At 38.8% G+C, this 20023-nt stretch overlaps 1 protein-coding gene across 4 annotated transcripts in view; it reads left to right on the top strand.

Annotated features, from left to right (window-relative positions):
• GPR63 (G protein-coupled receptor 63) overlaps nucleotides 1–20023 on the top strand; it is a 62519-nt gene that overhangs the window by 17272 nt on the left and 25224 nt on the right. For 2 of the 4 annotated variants that reach the window (XM_065056542.1, XM_065056543.1), the window contains exons 3-4: nucleotides 4056–4133; nucleotides 6291–11581. In XM_065056542.1, the coding sequence (XP_064912614.1) occupies nucleotides 6435–7694 (1260 nt within the window). In that variant the 5' untranslated portion in view covers nucleotides 4056–4133; nucleotides 6291–6434 and the 3' untranslated portion in view covers nucleotides 7695–11581. Of the gene's footprint in view, nucleotides 1–4055; nucleotides 4134–6290; nucleotides 11582–19812; nucleotides 19984–20023 lie in introns of those variants that run through there. The other 2 variants (XM_065056540.1, XM_065056541.1) reach the window with 1 other exon arrangement.

Below are 20023 nucleotides of genomic sequence, written 5' to 3'. Positions count from 1 at the left end.
TTAAACTAATGCTTCTTGTGAATAGTTTTATGGGTCATCTACTCATGCAGTGTAGTTGATTAGTTTCAATTTAGGATATGTAAATAGGTATTAAAACTGAAGGCTGCTGGTTCCTTTTAGGAGGAACAGTTAGGTAAGTAAGAATGTTGTCCCTGCTGATTTGTTCTCTGACTCATTCTTTGCACTGGCTTTAGCAGAAAGGATTCCATTGCAATACAGTCCTGATTCTGCTTAATGGCACAGAAAACAATGCTCGATTCATATTGGGAGGGGAATATGTCCTGGGCTGCTTTGTACAATGATGGGGTGTCAGAGAGTATTTTCTGTGAACACGTAAATTGTTTTGAAAACAAAATAAATCCATGGCCTTCATGTTTGTTACTGACTTTATCCTTTTCCTCTTAAGTATATTTTGCTTTTCAAAAGTTTTTTATATCTTGCAAAAAATTTTTACCCAAAGTTTACCTTCAAAATAAAATCATTGATAGTAACTGTAAAGCATACAGAAGCTTCCTGTTTGGGACCACTTAAAACATCCCCAAGAAACAGGATTATTGTATCAGGCATGCTAGCTTCAGGTTTCTGAATAAGAATGATTTCTGTTTGTCAGACCAAATCTTGGTGCTGGGCAGTGCTGAAAATGTGCTTACTTTTGCAGATACATCTAAGAAATCATTTGAACATTTTGGCAGCTGTTCATAGTGAGTTCTGATCTGCATTAAAAATAACTATTATTATGGCACTGTTATGTTCCTTGGTTTGTCTATGTTGGAGTTACTGGTTTTGACTGATGTTGGCTTTGCATATAAGAAATAATCTTTTATTTCTGGTTAAGCATGCTATCCAAATTTTGAACGGAAACCTTTTAGCTTCAAAAGCTATTAAAAACAGATGCCAAAGTTCTAGCAATAATTACATTTGATGAATGAAATTTGTGTGGTATTTAACTTTAAGTGTGTAATTCATTGAAATAGTTGTGTTTATTATGTTACATGAAAAGAAAGTTGCATATGAGCAAGAACCTTGCTTGAGACAAAATGTGCATACCCAGTAATTTTCAGCATTGGAATGGAAAAAAAGTGATCGTGTGAAGCTTTTTTGCATCTGAAAAGCATCAGTGAGAGTACGTGTTCCAAAAGTGAGAATGCTATGACAAAAAGGTATCTGCCTCTTGCTTGAATACTTTGATCATCAATAAGCTTACCTATTTAAACTTTCAAAGCATGGCTGTCATTTACAAGCTATGTGATTACCATTCAGCAATGACTCTGGCTTTGAAATTAAAGAGTCTGTCTTGCTCAAAGAGCGAGTGAGGACTGAAATGAAGTTGCTGTGAAGTTATCGTATTGGTCCCTTTCTTACAGCTTATATTTCTGTCCTTACTTATTTTTTGGGAAGTTGGAAGGGTGGGAAGAAGGATGGAGATGCATGTTTAATAAACATGTGGATGCTCGTGGTAGAAGCTCTTTAAGTAGGGGGTGGGCAGGAAGGAAAAATTTATATGTGTTTGCTACAGAAGGGATCCTCTTGAATTTATTGGCTGAATTGCCAATTGCTTTTACAAAGGACGATAGCCAAGAAAGACCATAACTAAGTTGCCTGCAGGTTAGATAAGTATAACTCCAAAACACATTTGAGCACGCAGATTCAGTATGCAGTGCATGGAGGGATTTCGTACTTCAGAGTGATAAACAGAAAACGAAGAAGGATGCTGCCTGGAAACCATCAGGATGCAATGAGCACAGAAGCAACGCTTGAGAGATTCTTTCTACCTGGGATCCAAAGCCTGCAGTCTTCTTATTGTCTTTGAAACAGCTGATCACCACTCACTCTTTCATCCTTCTTGAAAAGAAGATATGGATGATGATTTATCAACAGACAAATGGCTAATGCTCGCTTCCCACTTTAAGCACTTGGTGAGGTCCAGACAGCAGCTTGAATGGGGTCATTCACCTCCTCTTCTCTTAAAAATGTACAGAAAAGTGCACAAGCTTCACACTGAGGGGAAAAAAGCACAAAATAGGAGGTAGCTATTTGCCTAGAGAGCTGAGATGATGAGAGCGCACACATGATATTATTTTTCTTAGCTACTTTTTCTGTGTTTGTTAGGAACAGTCTATAGACACCTGTGAGTCCTTTGTGATATACTGTATGCTACTAGCTTGAGAAATGCAGAGTAGCACAATATTTTTTACTAAATTAAGGGTGCAGAACACTCTTGTTGCTACTCACCTTGTGTGGTTCCTTCTGTTTAGAAAGAAAGGTTGTGATAAAGCAGTATTTTCTAAACTTTGGTTCTTCACCTAGGAATATTTGCAGTTTTTTTTTTTTCCTCAGAACTTTTATGAAAAGTATTATAATCTAAGGCTCTGAATTTCATGCTTGAGAGTGTAAAGTTGAGCGGCATAAATATGTTTAAAGTGCTGTCAACTGAACTGTAGTGGCTAAATTCTGTTGTATATATTTAAAGTTAGTCAAGTTAACTGCATGTATGTGCTTAAAATATCTGTATTCAAATCAGATAGCCATATACCCTTTGCAGTCAGCAGAGGGAGATTGGTGCTTCATGAGTGTGATTCACCTCTTCCTTGCATGGACATCTGTATAAAGGTCATGTGAAATATGTCCTAAATTCTCATCTAAATCCACAGAAGCAATATGGCATCCACAGCATCTTGTAGCAAGTATCTTCACAATTAACTGTGAAATAATAATTTCCATATCTGGACAATTCAGTTCAAGAGAGACATGGACATACTGGAGAGAATCTAGTGAAGGGCTACGAAGATGATGAAGAGACTGGAGCATCTCTTGTACGAGTAAAGGCTGAGAGAGCTGTGAATGTTTAGCCCAAAGCAGAGAAGGCTCCAAGGGATCTTATCAATGAATGTAAATACTTGTAGAGTGAGTGCAAGAAGACAGAGTCAGGCTCTTTTCAGTAGTGCCCAGTGACAGGACCAGAGGCAATGGGCACAAACTGGAACATGAGATGTTCCCTCTGAACAGGAAGCACTCTTTTTCACTGTGAGGGTGACCAAGCACTGGCACAGGTTGCCCTAAGAGGTTGTGGAGTCTGCTTCCTTGGAGATAGTAAAAAACTGTCTGGACATGGTACTGGGGAACTGGCTTTAGGTGGCACTGTTTGAGTAGGGGAGTTGGACAAGATGACCTCTAGAGATCCCTTCCAAACTCAGCTTTTCTGGGATTTCATAGTTCCCTTGGCTTTTCCTATTCTTGTGTGCCAGCAATCATTGAATCTCCCTATGGCACCAATAATTCTGTAGACTTCTACCATAACTTTTTTTCAGTCACTTTTGAATGGAGATCAGGTGGAGCAGAACTGAACATAGTACTGAAAGAAAGAGCTGCCATGGATGTGTATTATAGCAGGTAGTGTATATAAATATATGGTCTATGTAGGTAGCTCCTGCTTTTCTTCTTGGTTTGTTTGCTAACAATTCTGAACAACTGGCTGATGTTTTCATAGACCTTATTGTCAAAACTTGAAGATCTGTTTTTCTTCTGGATACGGTAATCATTGGTTTAGCATCTGTTTCTATGCATGCATAGCTTTAACTCTAGCAACACTGAATTTTATCCCTCTATACCTCTTTATAGTTGACCTTAGTTTTTATTAAATTACTGTGAAGAACAGTTTGTGTTCATCAGCAGCAAATGCCATGGTTTCACATTTCTCACTTCTCCCCTATAGGCTGAAGAGCTTGAACCCCAGTATAGATTTTCTTTATGGAATCATTCTGGTGACCTTTTTTCACTGCAAAGCTAACTGCTGCTGCTTTTTCTTTTTTTTTCCTATTTTGAACTGATCATTGTCTGTGAGAGGCCTTTACATTTATCTAATGGCAGGTAAGTTTCTTTTAGAGCCTTGGTGGAGAGACCTCGTCAAAAACAATCAGAAATGCAGAAGTTACTTTTGGTGGCTTATTGCTTACAGACCTCTAAAAAGATGTCTAGAAGATACTGCCCTGGGGATCTAATCTGTACTCCATGATTTTAAATCCAGAATTATTTGTTGAATTTATGCTCTTTTGTAGTCCCTGAAGAACGCTACAGCTTCCTTCCCTCTCCACTGTTCTTGGCTTGTGGAGTCATACACCTCAGTGAAACTTTGGGTGAGATTTTCATATTCATTGCTAAAATCCTTGCTTATTTATTCTGGAAAGGTGTGTTAACGTTTCTGCCACTGGTTACAGATTTTATTCTAACAAATATGTTAAAGAAGACAAATAAAGGAAAGGTTTGTAAAGACCAAAGAAGAGAGAGTTTCATCTGCTATGTATGATTTAGCCTGTAAATAACAATGAGGCTTTCTTTAGAAGAGCTACTGTATAATAAAATAAAAAGGGAGAAAATGGAGAGAAAAGGAGAATCTAGGATAAAGTTACCATGTTTTGGCATTTTTACAAAATGCCAATGTATATAGCTTTGCATGCTATTGCTACTGTTATTAAAATATAATAGGATAATATAGAAAATTATCACATTGCCTCCCATTCAACAGGAAGACCCCTAGAAAGTGGAATTTGTGTGACTCAATGGAATCAGGATGTTTATAATAATATCCCTTCATTATACCATTGAAAATTAAAGAAGACAGAGAAGGTTAATCATGTAGAACAAATGCTGAAGGTGGTCTGGCCATGGAAATCATCAAGCGATATGGAGCCTGCAGATAGGAAGGGAATAGCATTGCTATGGAATGAGAAGAGCAGGTCATGGTGCTGATGTTCCTTGATGAATCCTTGGCAGCAGCCTGAGCAGGCTTGCATTTGGATTGCTGGAAGTCCAAACTGGGGACATAGGTTAGACTTTGTTGTCTTACAGTTCATTTATTTGTTGGTGAAGTATTACCCAGGGAAGAGTAAACTTTTGATGATTCATGAAGCATGTGGTCCTTATGTAAATTTGTAAAAGCTTTCCTTCCTCCCTTCACTTTTGCACAATGTTGGTACTGAACAGAACCTGCATAAATACTGCAGGCAGGATTTGTGTTACCAAACATAAGCTTCTTGAGTTAGTAGCACAAGTTTGTCACCATGTGCAGAGATAGAGGAGATAGATTGCCCCGTGAAAATGCCTATATCCCTCCTCTGACTAAAAACAGGAAAACAGCATCAAGTGACTGTTACAGTTATCCAGAATGAATGAGGTGAATCCCACTGTATGTTTCTGGCTATGGTGATGTGTTTTTTTTTAAAAGGGCATAGCATCCTTCTGGTTTCTGGGTTGATCAGATGCCAGAGTACTCTGGGGACACGTAATAGTGCACGATAGAGGGGAGGAGTTTTATGAAGAGCTAACACAGAAAAGGAGAGACAATTCTCTACTCCTTTGTGTTTTATTTGTCTGGAAGAACAGTACACATAATGATACAATACATGTAATAACATTACAACAAGACAGTACACGTAAACTATAAAAGCAAATGTTGTGTTCTGTCAGCATAACAATGAAGGAAGGAGTTCAGCAGAATGTCTAAGGATTTGATTTACAAGCACAAAGAGGGTGTACGCAGTTAAATTATGTGGGATGATGCCAAGGTGAATTAACAGAGACTTGTCTAGACCAGTGAAAGCAGGAAAACTTACTGCGGGTGGGAAAGGTTGTAGTGACTGAAGGAGAGCTAGTTTCCTGCACCTTGACATGTCAGCCACTAAATGAAACAAATTGAGATATACTTTAATCCTGTGGGCAAGTTATTTAACAATTAATAATGGCTTAGGATTTTTTACATGTTTTTCCTGAGGCTTCTGCTGCTGTTGACTGACATGGATCCAAGGATTCAGTATTATATAGGGTAGCTCAGATAGGTAGGCTTTTCAGTGCTTAGCAAACAGTCAGATAGGTGATACTGATACTATTTAAGCTATGTGGAAATGTTATTTAAGGTTCCAGATGTAGGCATAATCAAAACAACACCATGAAGTTTAAAAATCATGAGATTTAAATAAAGATAACGATTTGACTTATTCACTCTTAATCAGTAAAGTTTGTTTTTAAACACAGAAGTTTTCCAGTCCTTGTTAGAGTGGAAAAAAGCTTGGTGAGTGAGAGTACAGTATCAGCAAGACTACAGGAGCAGGATCTATAAGAAAAAGTCCAAATGTAACAAGACTCTTGTGACTGGTGCTTAAGTAAATTGTGTTGTCCTAAAGAGTAAATAAATGTTGTGGATCCTTTTGTCATTAAGAAAAATGGAGCAATTGTTCCCATTAGTTTCAAAGAGTCTTACTTTGTTTCTCTAAATGTAGTTCTTTTTCATTTTTCAGATGGAAGTGCTGACATGAATTTAAGAACTCTGATGCTTTCAGACATTGAATTTTGATTTGTTAGATGACCAGGAATAAGATACTGCCTGAACAAGATGAAATGCCTTGAAGACCTTTGTTTCTGCTTTCATTTCTCCTGAGTCAATGGTTTTCTCAGCAATGTTGACGCTGGCCCCCTCTGGGACCTCAAATGCTACTTTTATTGTTTATGAAAATGCCTATACGAATTTTACCACTCCCCAGTTCTTGCTTCGTAGTGGCACAACACAGCCATTGAGATATAGTTCAGGTGCCGTGCTGACCACTGAGAGAACTCCTTTTCTGGTAAACACTACAGCTATCCTGCCATCGCAAGAAGTTTTCAGGAGCTTGAGTTTGCCACTCCAGATCATTCTTTCTGCTGCTATGCTATTTATCTTACTGGTTTCTTTCCTTGGAAACTTTGTTGTCTGCCTCATGGTCTACCAGAAGGCAGCGATGAGATCTGCAATTAACATCCTCTTAGCAAGCCTGGCTTTTGCAGACATGCTGCTGGCAGTGCTGAACATGCCTTTTGCTCTGATAACAATCATTACCACTCAATGGATTTTTGGGGATATATTCTGCAGAGTCTCTGCCATGTTCTTCTGGCTTTTTGTCATAGAGGGGGTAGCCATTCTTCTTATTATTAGTATTGACCGATTTCTTATTATAGTTCAGAGGCAAGATAAACTGAATCCCTACCGTGCAAAGATTCTCATTGTAATTTCCTGGGCGACGTCCTTTGTTGTCGCTTTTCCATTATCAGTAGGGAATCCCAATCTGCAGATACCCTCGAGAGCACCTCAGTGTGTTTTTGGCTACTCTACAAGCCCAGGTTACCGAGCCTACGTGATAGTTATCTTGCTGATTTCATTTTTTATTCCGTTTCTGGTAATGCTGTATTCTTTTATGGGCATACTCAACACCGTCCGCCACAATGCAGTTCGTATCCATAGCCACCCTGATAGCATATGCCTCAGCCAGGCCAGCAAACTTGGTCTCATGAGCTTACAGAGACCTTTTCAGATGAATATTGATATGAGCTTTAAAACTCGTGCCTTCACAACCATCTTGATTTTGTTCCTTGTCTTCATAGTCTGTTGGGCACCCTTCACCACTTACAGCCTTATTGCCACATTCAACAGCCACTTCTACTATAAGCACAACTTTTTTGAGATAAGCACTTGGCTCCTTTGGCTCTGCTACCTCAAGTCTGCACTGAACCCACTGATTTACTACTGGAGGATTAAGAAGTTTCATGATGCGTGCTTGGACTTAATGCCCAAATACTTCAAGTTTTTACCACAGCTACCTGGCCATACAAGGCGGCGCATTCGACCCAGTGCCATCTATGTGTGTGGGGAACATCGGTCGGTAGTGTGAAGCTGCGATTGTTTGACAATGATTGTTATTTTCTGGGATATATGTATATTTTGTTTAGGCTTTAGGTTGAATTTTGTTTTGTTTAATATGGCTTCTGCAGTGTGGCCATATCTTATAACTTGATTAAATTGTCCAGTACTCTGTGCAATTTTGGGAGGAAAGATAGAGGGAGGGAAAGTGATTGGTTATAGTTGGGTTTACTACCAGAATACAATGTAAAGAAAATAACAAATTTTACCTCTAGGATTCTATGGAAATCCGTTCTTTTAAATGAAAGCTACGTTTGTAACATTCGGTCAGGTTTATGCTTACTAGGCCTGCAATTGCATCTAATTGTAGGGACTTTTTATGCTGCTAAGATACAGTATATTTAGTTGGTGTAATTTTTCTGAAAAATGTTGCTGCTGTCTGCCAATATATTAGAGCCAAAAAGTCTCATTAGATTACTTCTACTTAATTTTAACAATATTTCAGAAGTTTTCATGGTGATACTAGAAAACATTTTTCTTTTTTTAATATTCCATTAATATTTTTGTGCACTTTACAAACTTCACTATAGAATTTATTCATTGGTATATGTTGTTCTGTATTGGAGGGTTATTATTATTAGTTATTGGTGAATTTCAATGAAAGACCCATGTAAGCTCTGGGAGGGCAGTTTCTGTTGGTATAGCTACGTGTACAGTCATAGATTTGCTGTTTCTCTAACAACTGATCAAAAGTAACATTAACTGCTCAGTTATCAGGGGACTTGGAGGGAGAAAATGGAGGAATGAAAGAGAAAGAAAACAATGTCCTGAGGCTTAGGCTAACACAAGATTTAGAGAAACAGATTTCATGTGAAAATTGTGACAGGGGAAAGGGCAGGTGTAGTTTTTACTTCAGGCTGTTACAAGCTGTCCAAGCCTGATGGTACGCCTGAAAACTTATCTGAAATCATTACTTTGGTCCTACAGTTTACACTGTGTTGGTAAAATGCTGTTTCTGCTTTGAGTTCATATAAGGCTGGGTGTACTCTTTGCTGCTGAAATTGCACTGTCAGACATTTGTTGGGATGGAATTAGTAGGGTAAACCAGCAAACAAGCAGTATATGAATCATAGTTGAGGCTAGGACTGAGTCTACATAGTAATGTCTGGAGAAGAACAATCCTCAACTTGCTTGTTTTCCAGTTTAAATATTAGACTGAAATAATAAACTGATAATAATGAGTAAACAGTTGGTCAGCAGAATTTGCTGGGGATGTAAGTTAAATTCCCATTTTTCCTCCAAGACTGCTTTACATTGTTTTTTTTTTTTTTTGTTGCCCCTTTTCCTCTGCAGTGCCTGCTGCCTCAAGGGTTTACTCTGCTGTTCTCATCTATTAGGCATCAACTTCTCTCCGTGAATGCCAAACTACTTTTCTGATTAATGTTAGGCTGTCTCTGTACCTGCCTGGAAAGCAGAAAAGCAAAGGATTTCCGTGATGATAGTGATACAGACTCAGATTATTTTTATTTTTTTTTTGTAATCAGCTATATAGATATATAACGTGAGATAAGTCTCAAATTAGGACTTAGGTCTGGGCTTTGAAGTGAGATCCCCAGTTGCTCTGAGACTGGGGAAGAATGCCTGCAGAATTTGTGCGTCCTTGCAGTGAACTTTTTGGAGCTGTCTGTGACCGAGTGATCTGAGGAGGATTAACATACAACAAACTTAATAGCTAGGGCTGGGGTTTGGGCTTCTCTTGCTTCCATCTCTCTTTCAGCATGCCAAAGCATGGGGACCTCTTCATTGTTCTTGTGCCTGAGGAGCAAATAATAGCAGTTTTATCTATTTCTATTTATCCACATAGTGCAGGAGATTTCCTTCGTACCCGTGTGCATGAAGGAAATCCCCTGTATTGTGTGGATGTCCAGGGACTACTTGCTTCCTGAGAGCAACTAAATATTTACACCCCAGATTTTATTTAGGTCTTCAGTGAAGAACTAATTTAACAGTTATCTCTGTTCTTCTCATCAATAACTAAGAGTAAAAGTGTTGGCAATGTTTACATTTGGTGAGTATAAAAGGAACAATTTTGAATTTAGTAATTTAATTGTTTTTTAAAAAAGCTGCCAGCTGAGGTTGTAAAGGCACCCAGGCGGTGACAATGGTATGGATGTCTGTGCTTTCCATTCCTTATCAACTTCACTGATGATGGTATGGATTTTTCTGATCAAAATGACAGGCAGTAAAGGAGTTCTGCTGTAAAATAGAGTAGTTTAGTGTGTCTTTGCAGTATAACTTTTATTTCTCAATTACATTTACATTGATAGTGGAAGTTTATGACCTGGTTAGCATGGATTTTCTGTTTCAGAGCTGTCATGCCTGTTTATCTCTGAAAGCAGCAAAATTGTGCTTAGAGCTAATGTAATAGAGTGAGAGCACACACTAAGATGTCAGGAACAGGTATTTTTGCTGTCTTCCAGAGCTGTAATGTAAAAGGTTTGAATGAATGTTGTAAAACATAGTAATTCAAGAAGGAAGGATGATGACTAATACAGGAAGGTTAGTGAAATTACTTTCTTGAAGGGGGAGGGGAAGACATTTTGTGGGGATTTCATAATCTCCAGTAAGTACTGGCTGTGAAGTAGAAATTGTAGACATCAAAAAAAGTTAATTTGTCTTCATAATGTAGTGTTTATTTATGGTGACTGTAGCAGGATTTCTGCTCAGAGCTGCATCTGCTGGTACTTGGAGAAAAGAAGCCCAAATTGTGTGGCCCAAACTCAGAGGTGACTTACATGGTGACTATTTGGTTACTAGGTTTTAGAGGTGATCAGAGCCTACAAAGAACAAAGAGTGTTCAAAAAAATGAAAAAGGTGGCATAGGAGTATCCCCAGGGTAATTACATGTTTACAGAACCATTTGGGCTATTGTGTCTAATAAACCATCTTTAGAGCAGTGCCTTGATAATTACAGCTGAAGACCTAGGACGAGGTTGAAGACAGCTAAACTGCCTTGCTATCTGTGACCCTACCGAGATTTGCATAACCTTGTGAACGTTTGTAACGTTAAAACACGTGTTGGCAGGATTTGGGCTACTGAGGCATTTTAGTGGGCTTGACCTTGACCAATACAAAGGATTTTAGAAACTGAAATTAATCCTTCTTGATTCTACTGGGGAATTATAATTTTATTTCTCTCCAGAAATGATACTTTTTACTAAACTGTATTCCCTCATGTCACATTTTTCAGAAATCTTTGGTGTGGAGGGTTGAAATGAATGTATTTTGAGTTACATTGCCATTTAATTCATTCTGTCAAAGCATGCTGCTTATACAAGTCTCATTTGTACAAATCTATTGCTTTTGTACTCAAGGTTGTGTATTTTTGACATTTCTTGTTATTCATGTAAAAATATTTATGTATATAGAGAAGAAAATTGGTTTGCCTCTTATTGCTTTGTTACTGTTTTTTTTCAATTGTATGCTTAATGTTTTCATATTTTCTTTTCTTTGGGCACATGCATAAACAACTAAGATTTCAGTAGTCTCTCTGAAACCATTTGGGATTTTTAATTCTCAGATCATTCAATAATTCCCTCCTTGAAAGAGATTCTGATTTATTTTTGTGTGAAAAATAAAAATTCAGAGCACAAGTTTGTTGCAGTTGAAATGGTAATGAACTTCTTAAGTCCAGTTTTCCAGGAGCCACTACTTTGCCATTATGAACTGGTTTGATCTTTTTTTGAAGACTCATCGTTTTCTGATGTGGAGAAACCTTGAATTACTGTTTTAAAACAAACTGTTAAGTAGAATGGCATTGTCTTTTCTGTACATATTACACCTGTGAAAATACCTGAGAAACAACAACAACAAAAAAAAAAAAAAAAAAAAAAAGGAAAAAAAAGAAGAAAAAATAAACATGAACATTCTCCAAAAATGTAGCAAAAGTCTATAGAATTGCTCTATCTTTGTGCATTGACAGGTTTCTTGGATTTAATGCCCAACTTCGTAGTTTCAAACACATTATTTTATCTGTATATTAAATAACAAAGATTGTTTACTTGATTTAGGTTGTTTTGTTTAAGCCAAAATATTTCTTCTGTAAAGAATTTCCAAGATGCTGTTTTCTGAGATATTGGGGTAGAGATGCATCAGTATATCTAAACCAAATGAAATAATATCCAGCAAAAGAGAGAGAAAGCCTAAAAAGAAAATAACTTTACTAAAAATACTGCCTCAACTAGGTGTACTACATTTCATCTAGGACTGAGTAATTAAGATCATTTTACTGTGCAATAAATAAAACAGGCAGTGGTGCTGCAGGGCATGATTCATTTCAACACAGGACATTGACCTTTGTGATTCAAGTGCTGCATGTTTGGATGTGATTGATTATTCCCTATATGAGTAAAATGAAAAATGTTCAGCATCTTGGCTGAAATTTTTCAGTTTGCTAATTATTTAGCAGGAGTTCTGCTGGAGTAATTCCTCTAAATTATAGAGAGTTAAGTCAGAATGAGAGGGAATGAGTATTTCCAGTTGCTTAGGAATGGCCTTGGTCAGCTGCCCACACATCTGATTTTGAGACTCCATTCCCATACCTGCCCAACAACCACTTCTTCCTCCCTTCTCTCCTGGTTCCCCACCACCTCCCTAAGGTAACACCTTCTGCACTTTGTGTTGCAGCAGGTATGGTGGTGGCAGGAGATGCTGGTGCTGATGATGGGAGGAGATGGAAGGAGAAGCTGTGGAGACAGCAAGCCTCTGCCCTGGTGCCACTCCCTCCCATCTTGAGTAGAGTTTAAACCATTTGTGATGGGCTGAGGGTGAATTTTACCACCTTTGGTTATAAGATTGGAGCTGTCAGACAAGAGCTGTGTTGCGAGTATGTATATTTGCCTCTAGTGCTGTTGCAGAATTTGGGTGTTATCCCCAGTACTACAGGTTTTATTCCACCCCTGTCTTTCAGCAACAGAGCTACAACAGTCCATTGGCAATTCATGGCTGAGTGAGGGTCCCTTGGCTGACTTGTGTCTCTGTGGTGCCCTGGGCACAGCACCTGCCACTGAGCATCCACCAGAACAGAAGTTCCTACAACTTGCTTTCAAACAGAAACAACATTCATGAAGACAATTACAACTGTACTTGGATAAGGGGGGGAAAAGAGCCTTAAGTCTGTGACTGTTCTGTGTGATGGGGGAAAATCTGATTTGTAACAGGTGATAGTTCTAAATTGCCTCTTACAGAGCTTTGTTTTTAAAACAGAAGTGACATGTACTTTATGCACAGAATATTGGTTTGTGTTCTACTTTATTGTACGACAGCAAATGCAGCATGATATCAAATCACTAACAGTACTGCAGTTAAGTGACACAGTGTTCATAAATATCAAAGTAGAACCTTTTCCTGTTTTGTTTTATTATCCTGTCTAGCTAACCAGTTTTGCTGGTGTGTGGGAGCAGAACATCGCAATAATGAGACATACTTCTTGTTTAATTGGTGCTCTGCCTTAAATAGATTACTACAATTCACACCTCTGTGGCTGACCTGAAATAAAATTAATCCTGCTCACCAACATGAGTAGGAATTCCACTAACAATGCCCTGTTTGTTGAAAGAAAAGATCTAGTTGAATAAGTGACAATAATTCCTCAAAGAGTGAGTTAATCTGATCTCCAAAGGGGATGTAGTCACTGCTGTGATAAATTTAACAGTGTCTCCTTTTGATTTACTGGGCCTGTGTCAAATACAGAGGGGAGATTTTGGTGGCTGGGAGCAGTTCCTAAACGGCTGGAATAGGAAGAGGAAGCCAAGGTTCCAGGAAAATCTCAGTGCTATAGTTTAAGTCTTGTTGTTCTTTGGGGTATTGGTGCTGTCTTTTTCTGAAAAAGTCATCCCTTTCAATAAAAGGGAGATGAAGTGGCATCTTGTACATAATTTCCTGTTTCTTTGTTAATAATTGCGTTAATAACTATAAGAGGAATAGTTTTGAATTTGATTCCCTGGACTTGGATTTCCTTCCTCCCTGGAGGAGGTTTGAAGCCCTCATTTATCAGCCTTTGTACTGTGATATGTTCTAGAGGAGGTGGGAGTTGCTGTCCATCCACCTCCTGTGGACTCTCACACTGAGTCACTCAGGCCTCTTTGGGCCAGGGAGAAAGAGTGAGCGTACTCACAAGAATGTGGGAGGCTGTGCTCCAGCCACCCTTTGATACAAGGTGGAGTAAAGTTTCACAGTTAGGTTTTCAGGAGAGCAGCAGTGGAAACCAGTTGCTCCACCACTCCTGCTGTATGCAATAACTACTCTAGCCTGGGTGTCTCTCTCTTTTCCAGTGAATATCTAATTATTCTGTTAAAAGTGGAATGTCTTTTACAGGAGGCAGTGAAAGTGCCCTTTCTGTTCTTACCTCAGATGACGTAATAATCCACTGATTAGAGCATTCAGGAGAGACAGAAGCTGTGGTTTAAAATTCTCTGTGATCCTGAGAGGATCTGAAATAATTTCTCCTTCCTAAATATATTAACCATGGAATTATTAGATTAAGGGAGTGGTCTACCAAGACTTTTTTCTTGGTTAATATTTTTTTTTGCAGCCTGAGCTGTTGGATGAGCTCTGAAAATGCCTATGGATGGACTTTCTCATGTGATGTTGTTGTGGTTTAACCTGAGCACCTGGTCCTGAACAGCTGATCCTGGAGAGAGAAGAGGGAAAAAGGCAGAAATCCCCAGAGGCCTCTACAAATGTCTGAATGGCGAAAGGCCAAACCAAAGAAAGTCCCAAACAGGTCTCCCTCCCTGCTCTGAGAAATCCTGAACCTAGCTGTAAGATCCTGACTCTCCTTAAATAATTAGCATGATGCTAATGGGATGGAGTGCTCTAACTGATCAGTCTGGATGTCAGTCAAGCTCTGCCCCATCCATGCCCCCCTTCTCGGCTGCCTTACACCTGTGGACAGAGCACTCAGAATGTCTTTGGCTCTCAGAACAGAGCAATTAAAAACATTAACTCTGTCACAGAGTGTTATCTTCTTGTTCTCAAACTAAATTCAAACAGAGAGCATGCTAGTTGTCAAAAAGAATGGTTTCTAACTGCATGAAGAAAACCTGTTTTCAGTCAAACCAGCACAGATGTAGAATAATGTAAAGCTTATTTTGTAGATTCTAGTTTGAGATGGGCATTGCACTGTTCACCGCCATCAGTGCTGCAGCACTTCTGCAAATATGCAGAACCAGGTGTATATGATGGGGTATATCAGTGATCTTTTAGCTATCTCTAGCATAAACAGCTCCACTGATCACTTGAGGCTCCTTCACAGTCAGTGGAGATGAATGGATTGTTTCAGGTATGGTCTATAGGAGCTGCTTTGGAAGTTTACCTTCCAAAAGAAGTGAAACAGCCCAGAGAAGCTGGTGTCTCTCCACTGATTAGGAAGGAAACCTGGAGTGTTGGGAGATACAGTTCACAGTTGGTCAGGTTAACCTCACCCCAAAGCTTTTAAGGAATTTTAGTGCACAAAACTTAGGCACCTACAAATGTTCAAGTCAAATGTGGATGAACAGGGCTCTTAGGCTCTACCTTTTGACTTTCTAAAGTATCTGAATTTACCTGTAATCGTTTTTTGTGATTTCTGGTGATCACTGCCATTACCTTTGTACCTTGAATTGCTTGGTCTTTGGTTTCTCATGTTCAGGCGTACACAAGTCTTTAAAATCCCATCTAAAATCACACAGCCTTCTAGCAGGATTTGTAAAAGTTCTGTTAATTATTCTATTGCTGTTATTTCAAATTCATAAATCCAGAAGGCAGCATTGCATAGAGACAAGATGCTCTCCTATCTGTTTTGTTAGGCTAGATAGAGGGAGCAATGTGAGGTTTCTAAGACTAAACAGAAAGTAAGAAAGAAGCCTGAGGACTCACTTAAGGGGACCTGACTTTGCAGTTTACTAATTTGAGCAAGTCGGAAACCTCAAAGATGCTCCTAACTGCCTAGCTGGTTTTGCTTTTGGTTCAGTGATTACCTGATGTGAAATGCATCAGCAATCCCATAAACAGTGGTGAGAGCTGAGGCTTCAAGAGTCCTCATCTCCAGGCACCAGCATCTCACTCATTCCCACGCACTCTTCTTCTGGCCCCACAAGGCTTTTGCTGCTTCTTCTGCTGTGCTGTGGCTCTGAGGTAAGTGGTGGGAGAGGCAAGCAGACCTCTCTTTGCCTCTTCAGCAGCACCCGCTAACCATCAGGCTGAGAAATTAGTCCTTTTCCAAGTGGCCATGTTTTTAAGGAGATCTTTTTTTTTTTTTAATTAGATACTTGCCTTCTTCTAGTGAAATGGAGATGTAGGATTTCAGGTGGGTGCAGTGGGGGACGGAAGCCAGAACTCCAGCAGGAAGGTGTCAGTTCTGCCAGGTGTTTCTGCTGAGCGGCTCTGTGCGGCTGCTTTCTTGTTGTGTGGATGAGCTGAGGCAGCTGCAGAGGTGGCGACTTCTCTGCTCACAGTGCAAAGGGTGCGGGTCCCTATCTCTGACCCCTCTGAATGGGAGTCTGCAGGTCTTCCAATGCCTCTCTGGTCCTTACCCCCTCTTCCTTACCAGGCAACAGAAGTCTTTTTAACTACAGCAGGTCTCGATGGAAAAAGAAAAATTAAAAAAGCATTTTGTATTTGCAATATTTTTTTTTGCAAGTGGTGCTTGTGTTAGCACAATAATTCATGTGACTTATATTACACAGGAGGCCAGACTGTATGACCACAGTAATTCTTTCCAGCTTAATTCTGTATGAAAGGCTGATTCCACTTATATAAAACTTCACTTTATTAGTGCCATTGTCAAGGTGAGCCTGGGTATTGGTAGAAAGAATCTCGAATATAATCTAAGAACTACAAAGAAATGGTCCTTTTGAGAGCATTACTAACCCTTATAATTTATCTTAGGTCAACATCAGTGGTACTTGATTCTGGAAGACTGCCTTTTCTAATCAACTTTCTCAGAGGAATTCATTATTTGAAAACCTGTGACTAATGAAAGATGTTTTGTTCTTTTGAAGTTCAAGCTAATTTCCATGAAGGTTACTATTACTAAGCAACAGATTCTGTGGATCGTCTCTTGAGGGGCTGAAACTACAGTATGTACAAAAGCAAAGCAAAGCAAAACACGGTGAAGAAATGATGAAATATTGTCCCCAGACAGAGAGGCCGTGAATAGTACCATGTACAGAGCCTGTTTTGGAGTCTCCTTCCTTGAAAGCTGTTTTATGACCCATGGAAAAACTCCCCTGAGAGCTAAAAATAATCATAAACCATATCACTGTCTACTGTGAATGTAAAGGAAGATTCAGTCTCTCCTCAAATGTAGAGATACAACACAGCAGGACCAAGGCAAAAAAAAAAAGTAGTCTCAAGTATAATTCAGCATATTTAATTCTTCTGAGAAAAGCAATCAACTCTAATATTTGTTAGCTGTATTAAAAGAGGAGCACTTATTCTGGTTGTGAGGACAGGATGAAATGTAATATAGGAGTGCTTTCTTAAATCACAAAAGATGATCTCATCTTTTCTCCGGTGCAGCTTTGTGACACTAGAAATATGTATTTGCAGCTTTCTTAAGTAAAAAATACACCTGGATATTTAGCTTTTTGAGGGTAGAGATTTCACTCTGTCATTTGCCTCATCCAGGTGTTCCTGCTCCGGCAGGGGGATTGGACTAGATGATCTTTTGAGGTCCCTTCCAATCCCTGACATTCTGTGGTTCTGTGATTCTGTGATTTTACTCTGGCTTTATCCATGGGCTTTGCTAAATACAAGGTATAAATGATAGAAGATGATAAAAGAAAAGAAATCACATTTCTTTTCAATAATCTTTTGAATGTCCAAGTAAGTTCCTTTGGTCTTATTCTTTTTGTTTTTGTGTACAGTTTGGGTAACTGTTCAAGTGATGCAGTTTTCTACCATAAAGTTTACATGAAATGAATTGCAATATTTGTTCAGTAGAGTTTATAAACTTTACAGTAATAAAAATATCAGTATCATACAGCTTAACTCACTGATCTTCATGCGTATGATATGTACAATCTGGAAATAAGTAGAATGTTCTAAATATTTGAGTTAAATAATAGATACATCTGGTCATGAATGTTAGGGTCCCAAAGGTAAGGATAGAATGTCCAAAATAATTGTTGGCATGGACATCTCCCCAGTTCCCCAAATCTTTTTTATTTTCTCTGATCATTCCAGTCACAGTTTATTTTTAACACAGTGGTTTTGTTGTTGGTGGTGTAGGTTTTGTTTTAATTTGTTTCCAAATATACATGTCTTCTGACACTGCAAAGTTGTATTATTATCCAAATGTTTATAAAGTGAGAAATGAGGTACAGAAGATATTGTTTAAAAACAAACAAACAGAATAAGTATGCAGAATCTTTAGTGAGATGCTTCCCTGTCCCTGGAGGTACTGAGGGTCAGCAGGTGTCGACACTTCCTGAGATGCCTCAGTCACACCAAAACCCTGTCAGTGTCCAGGCATTTAATGCAACTATTTTGCCTGCAGAGTTACTACAGTAATCTCACGCCCACCCTTTTTTTGCAAGAACCCAGAACTTCAATAAAACACATGCGTTAATTAAACAAGACCATGAATTCAGGTCTATCCTCTTCTAGAGAGAGCCTCTGTATGTAGCCATCACACCTGGTATATAACTGCTTCTGGACTAATGAGTATCTTAGCGCTATGTAGTGAGTATCTTGGCACTGTCCAGTACTGCACAGGAATACTCATGTTTGGGAGGCTGTTCTGGGAGATGCCCTATCATATTTGAATCACGGTGCCATCATGGAGCACTTGCCCAATACTCAAAAAGGTAAATAATTGGAACATAGACTTGGGCTGACCTAGAACTGCAGATAAGGATTATGTTCCACTTCAGGTCTATACTCTGTTCAGTCCTAAAGTGTCTCAGACATTTGTCAGCTCACACTGTGTCTTGAACATTAATTTTATATGATGGATTTTCTTCCAGGTGACTCATTCTGAATGTTAAACCTTACCCAGTTTAAAGGGATCTAGCTTTTAGAAAGGCCAAAGACCAATATTTTTAGAATCAGTTTCCCTGTGACTTCTCAGCCTGGGTAAATGAAGTAAAAATAGTGGGGAAAAAATGCATGGGAATCTGAATCCCTCATATCTCTCACATCCAGAGCTGTGTAGGAGCTTCACATCTCAGTTTAAAGATCATCACTGTCTCTGTTGAATGCCCTTATGTTACATGTATCGAGTTACTGGATGCCTTTTAAAAATGAACATGCCATTAGAAACAGTTTCTCTTCTTTAATTATATCCTCATTTTATCTGGCAAGCTCTGAATCATTTTAAGCAGGGGTTTGGAATAAATAAGTTGCAGAAGTGTAATTAATTGATTACAGAAAGTATTGCTTTCAGTCTTGCAGCAATTAAGATTTTACAATGTTTCTATAGGTCAATTACGTATCTAGATCAATGCTTTGTTTCAGTTATTTGAGCCATAAACCTGCAGAAAATTAGTGGGTTTTAAAATGTTAATGCTAGCGCTACGTTAAAATTTTGTGTTAGATTCACATGGAGCAGTTATTATTTGTACCGGCTTCAATACATTTTGTTACATCCCAAGCTATAAGGAGCAAAAATAAGTTGAACAGGAGAGATATGTCATTATTGTGGGAGAAGGTGTATACGTCTGTGAACTGGGAAACCAGGATTCCTCAGTTCTACTGCTGGTGGAGTAATTTATATTGTTCTCAAGAATAATTTGTCATGGAAAATTTCAGGTTGTGTTTCTGTAGTAGGTCTGAGCAGACAGAGGTCCACAATGGGGTGTGACAAAGTGAAGATGCCAGAAAAATCTAGAGAGAAATGTGAGTTGCGAAGTTCAGATCCCATATGTGAAACTCATGTGTTTGGGTTGAGATGGATTGAAATTGTTGAGAGGTAAAGCTTGTCAAAGCTTAGATTTCCTTTCTGTGGGAAATGCCGGCAGTTTGAGAGTGCTTTAATTTTGTATCAAAAGGCAAGACAGAGATTTCAAAATTATCTCCAGAAACAAAGAAACAATTCTCTTAGAAAAGCAGAAATCTTCTGTTTTGGTGTTTCTTCAACAAAATGCTGCTGTATATCTCTGTTCCAGATGTTTACAGAGTATCTGGGATCCCAGGCGCCCTCCAGAGAGTCAAACCAGGGTGTGAAATTGTCTCATTGTGAGAAGGAGCATCAGGAGGCTTAAACTCTTAAACTACCATCTCCCTAAATGCTTTTAGGGTTCCTGCTGCAAAGCCTTAACCAAAAAGTCAAATCCCAGGTAAGCTGAGGTTCAGAAACCTGAGGCCTTTTACGCGAGT

This window comes from Columba livia, chromosome 3 (genome assembly GCF_036013475.1).
Source record: "Columba livia isolate bColLiv1 breed racing homer chromosome 3, bColLiv1.pat.W.v2, whole genome shotgun sequence".
In the NCBI taxonomy this organism is placed as follows: Eukaryota; Metazoa; Chordata; class Aves; order Columbiformes; family Columbidae; genus Columba; species Columba livia.
Note: the sequence above shows the minus strand (reverse complement) of the source record. Positions and strands in the feature narration are given on the sequence as shown.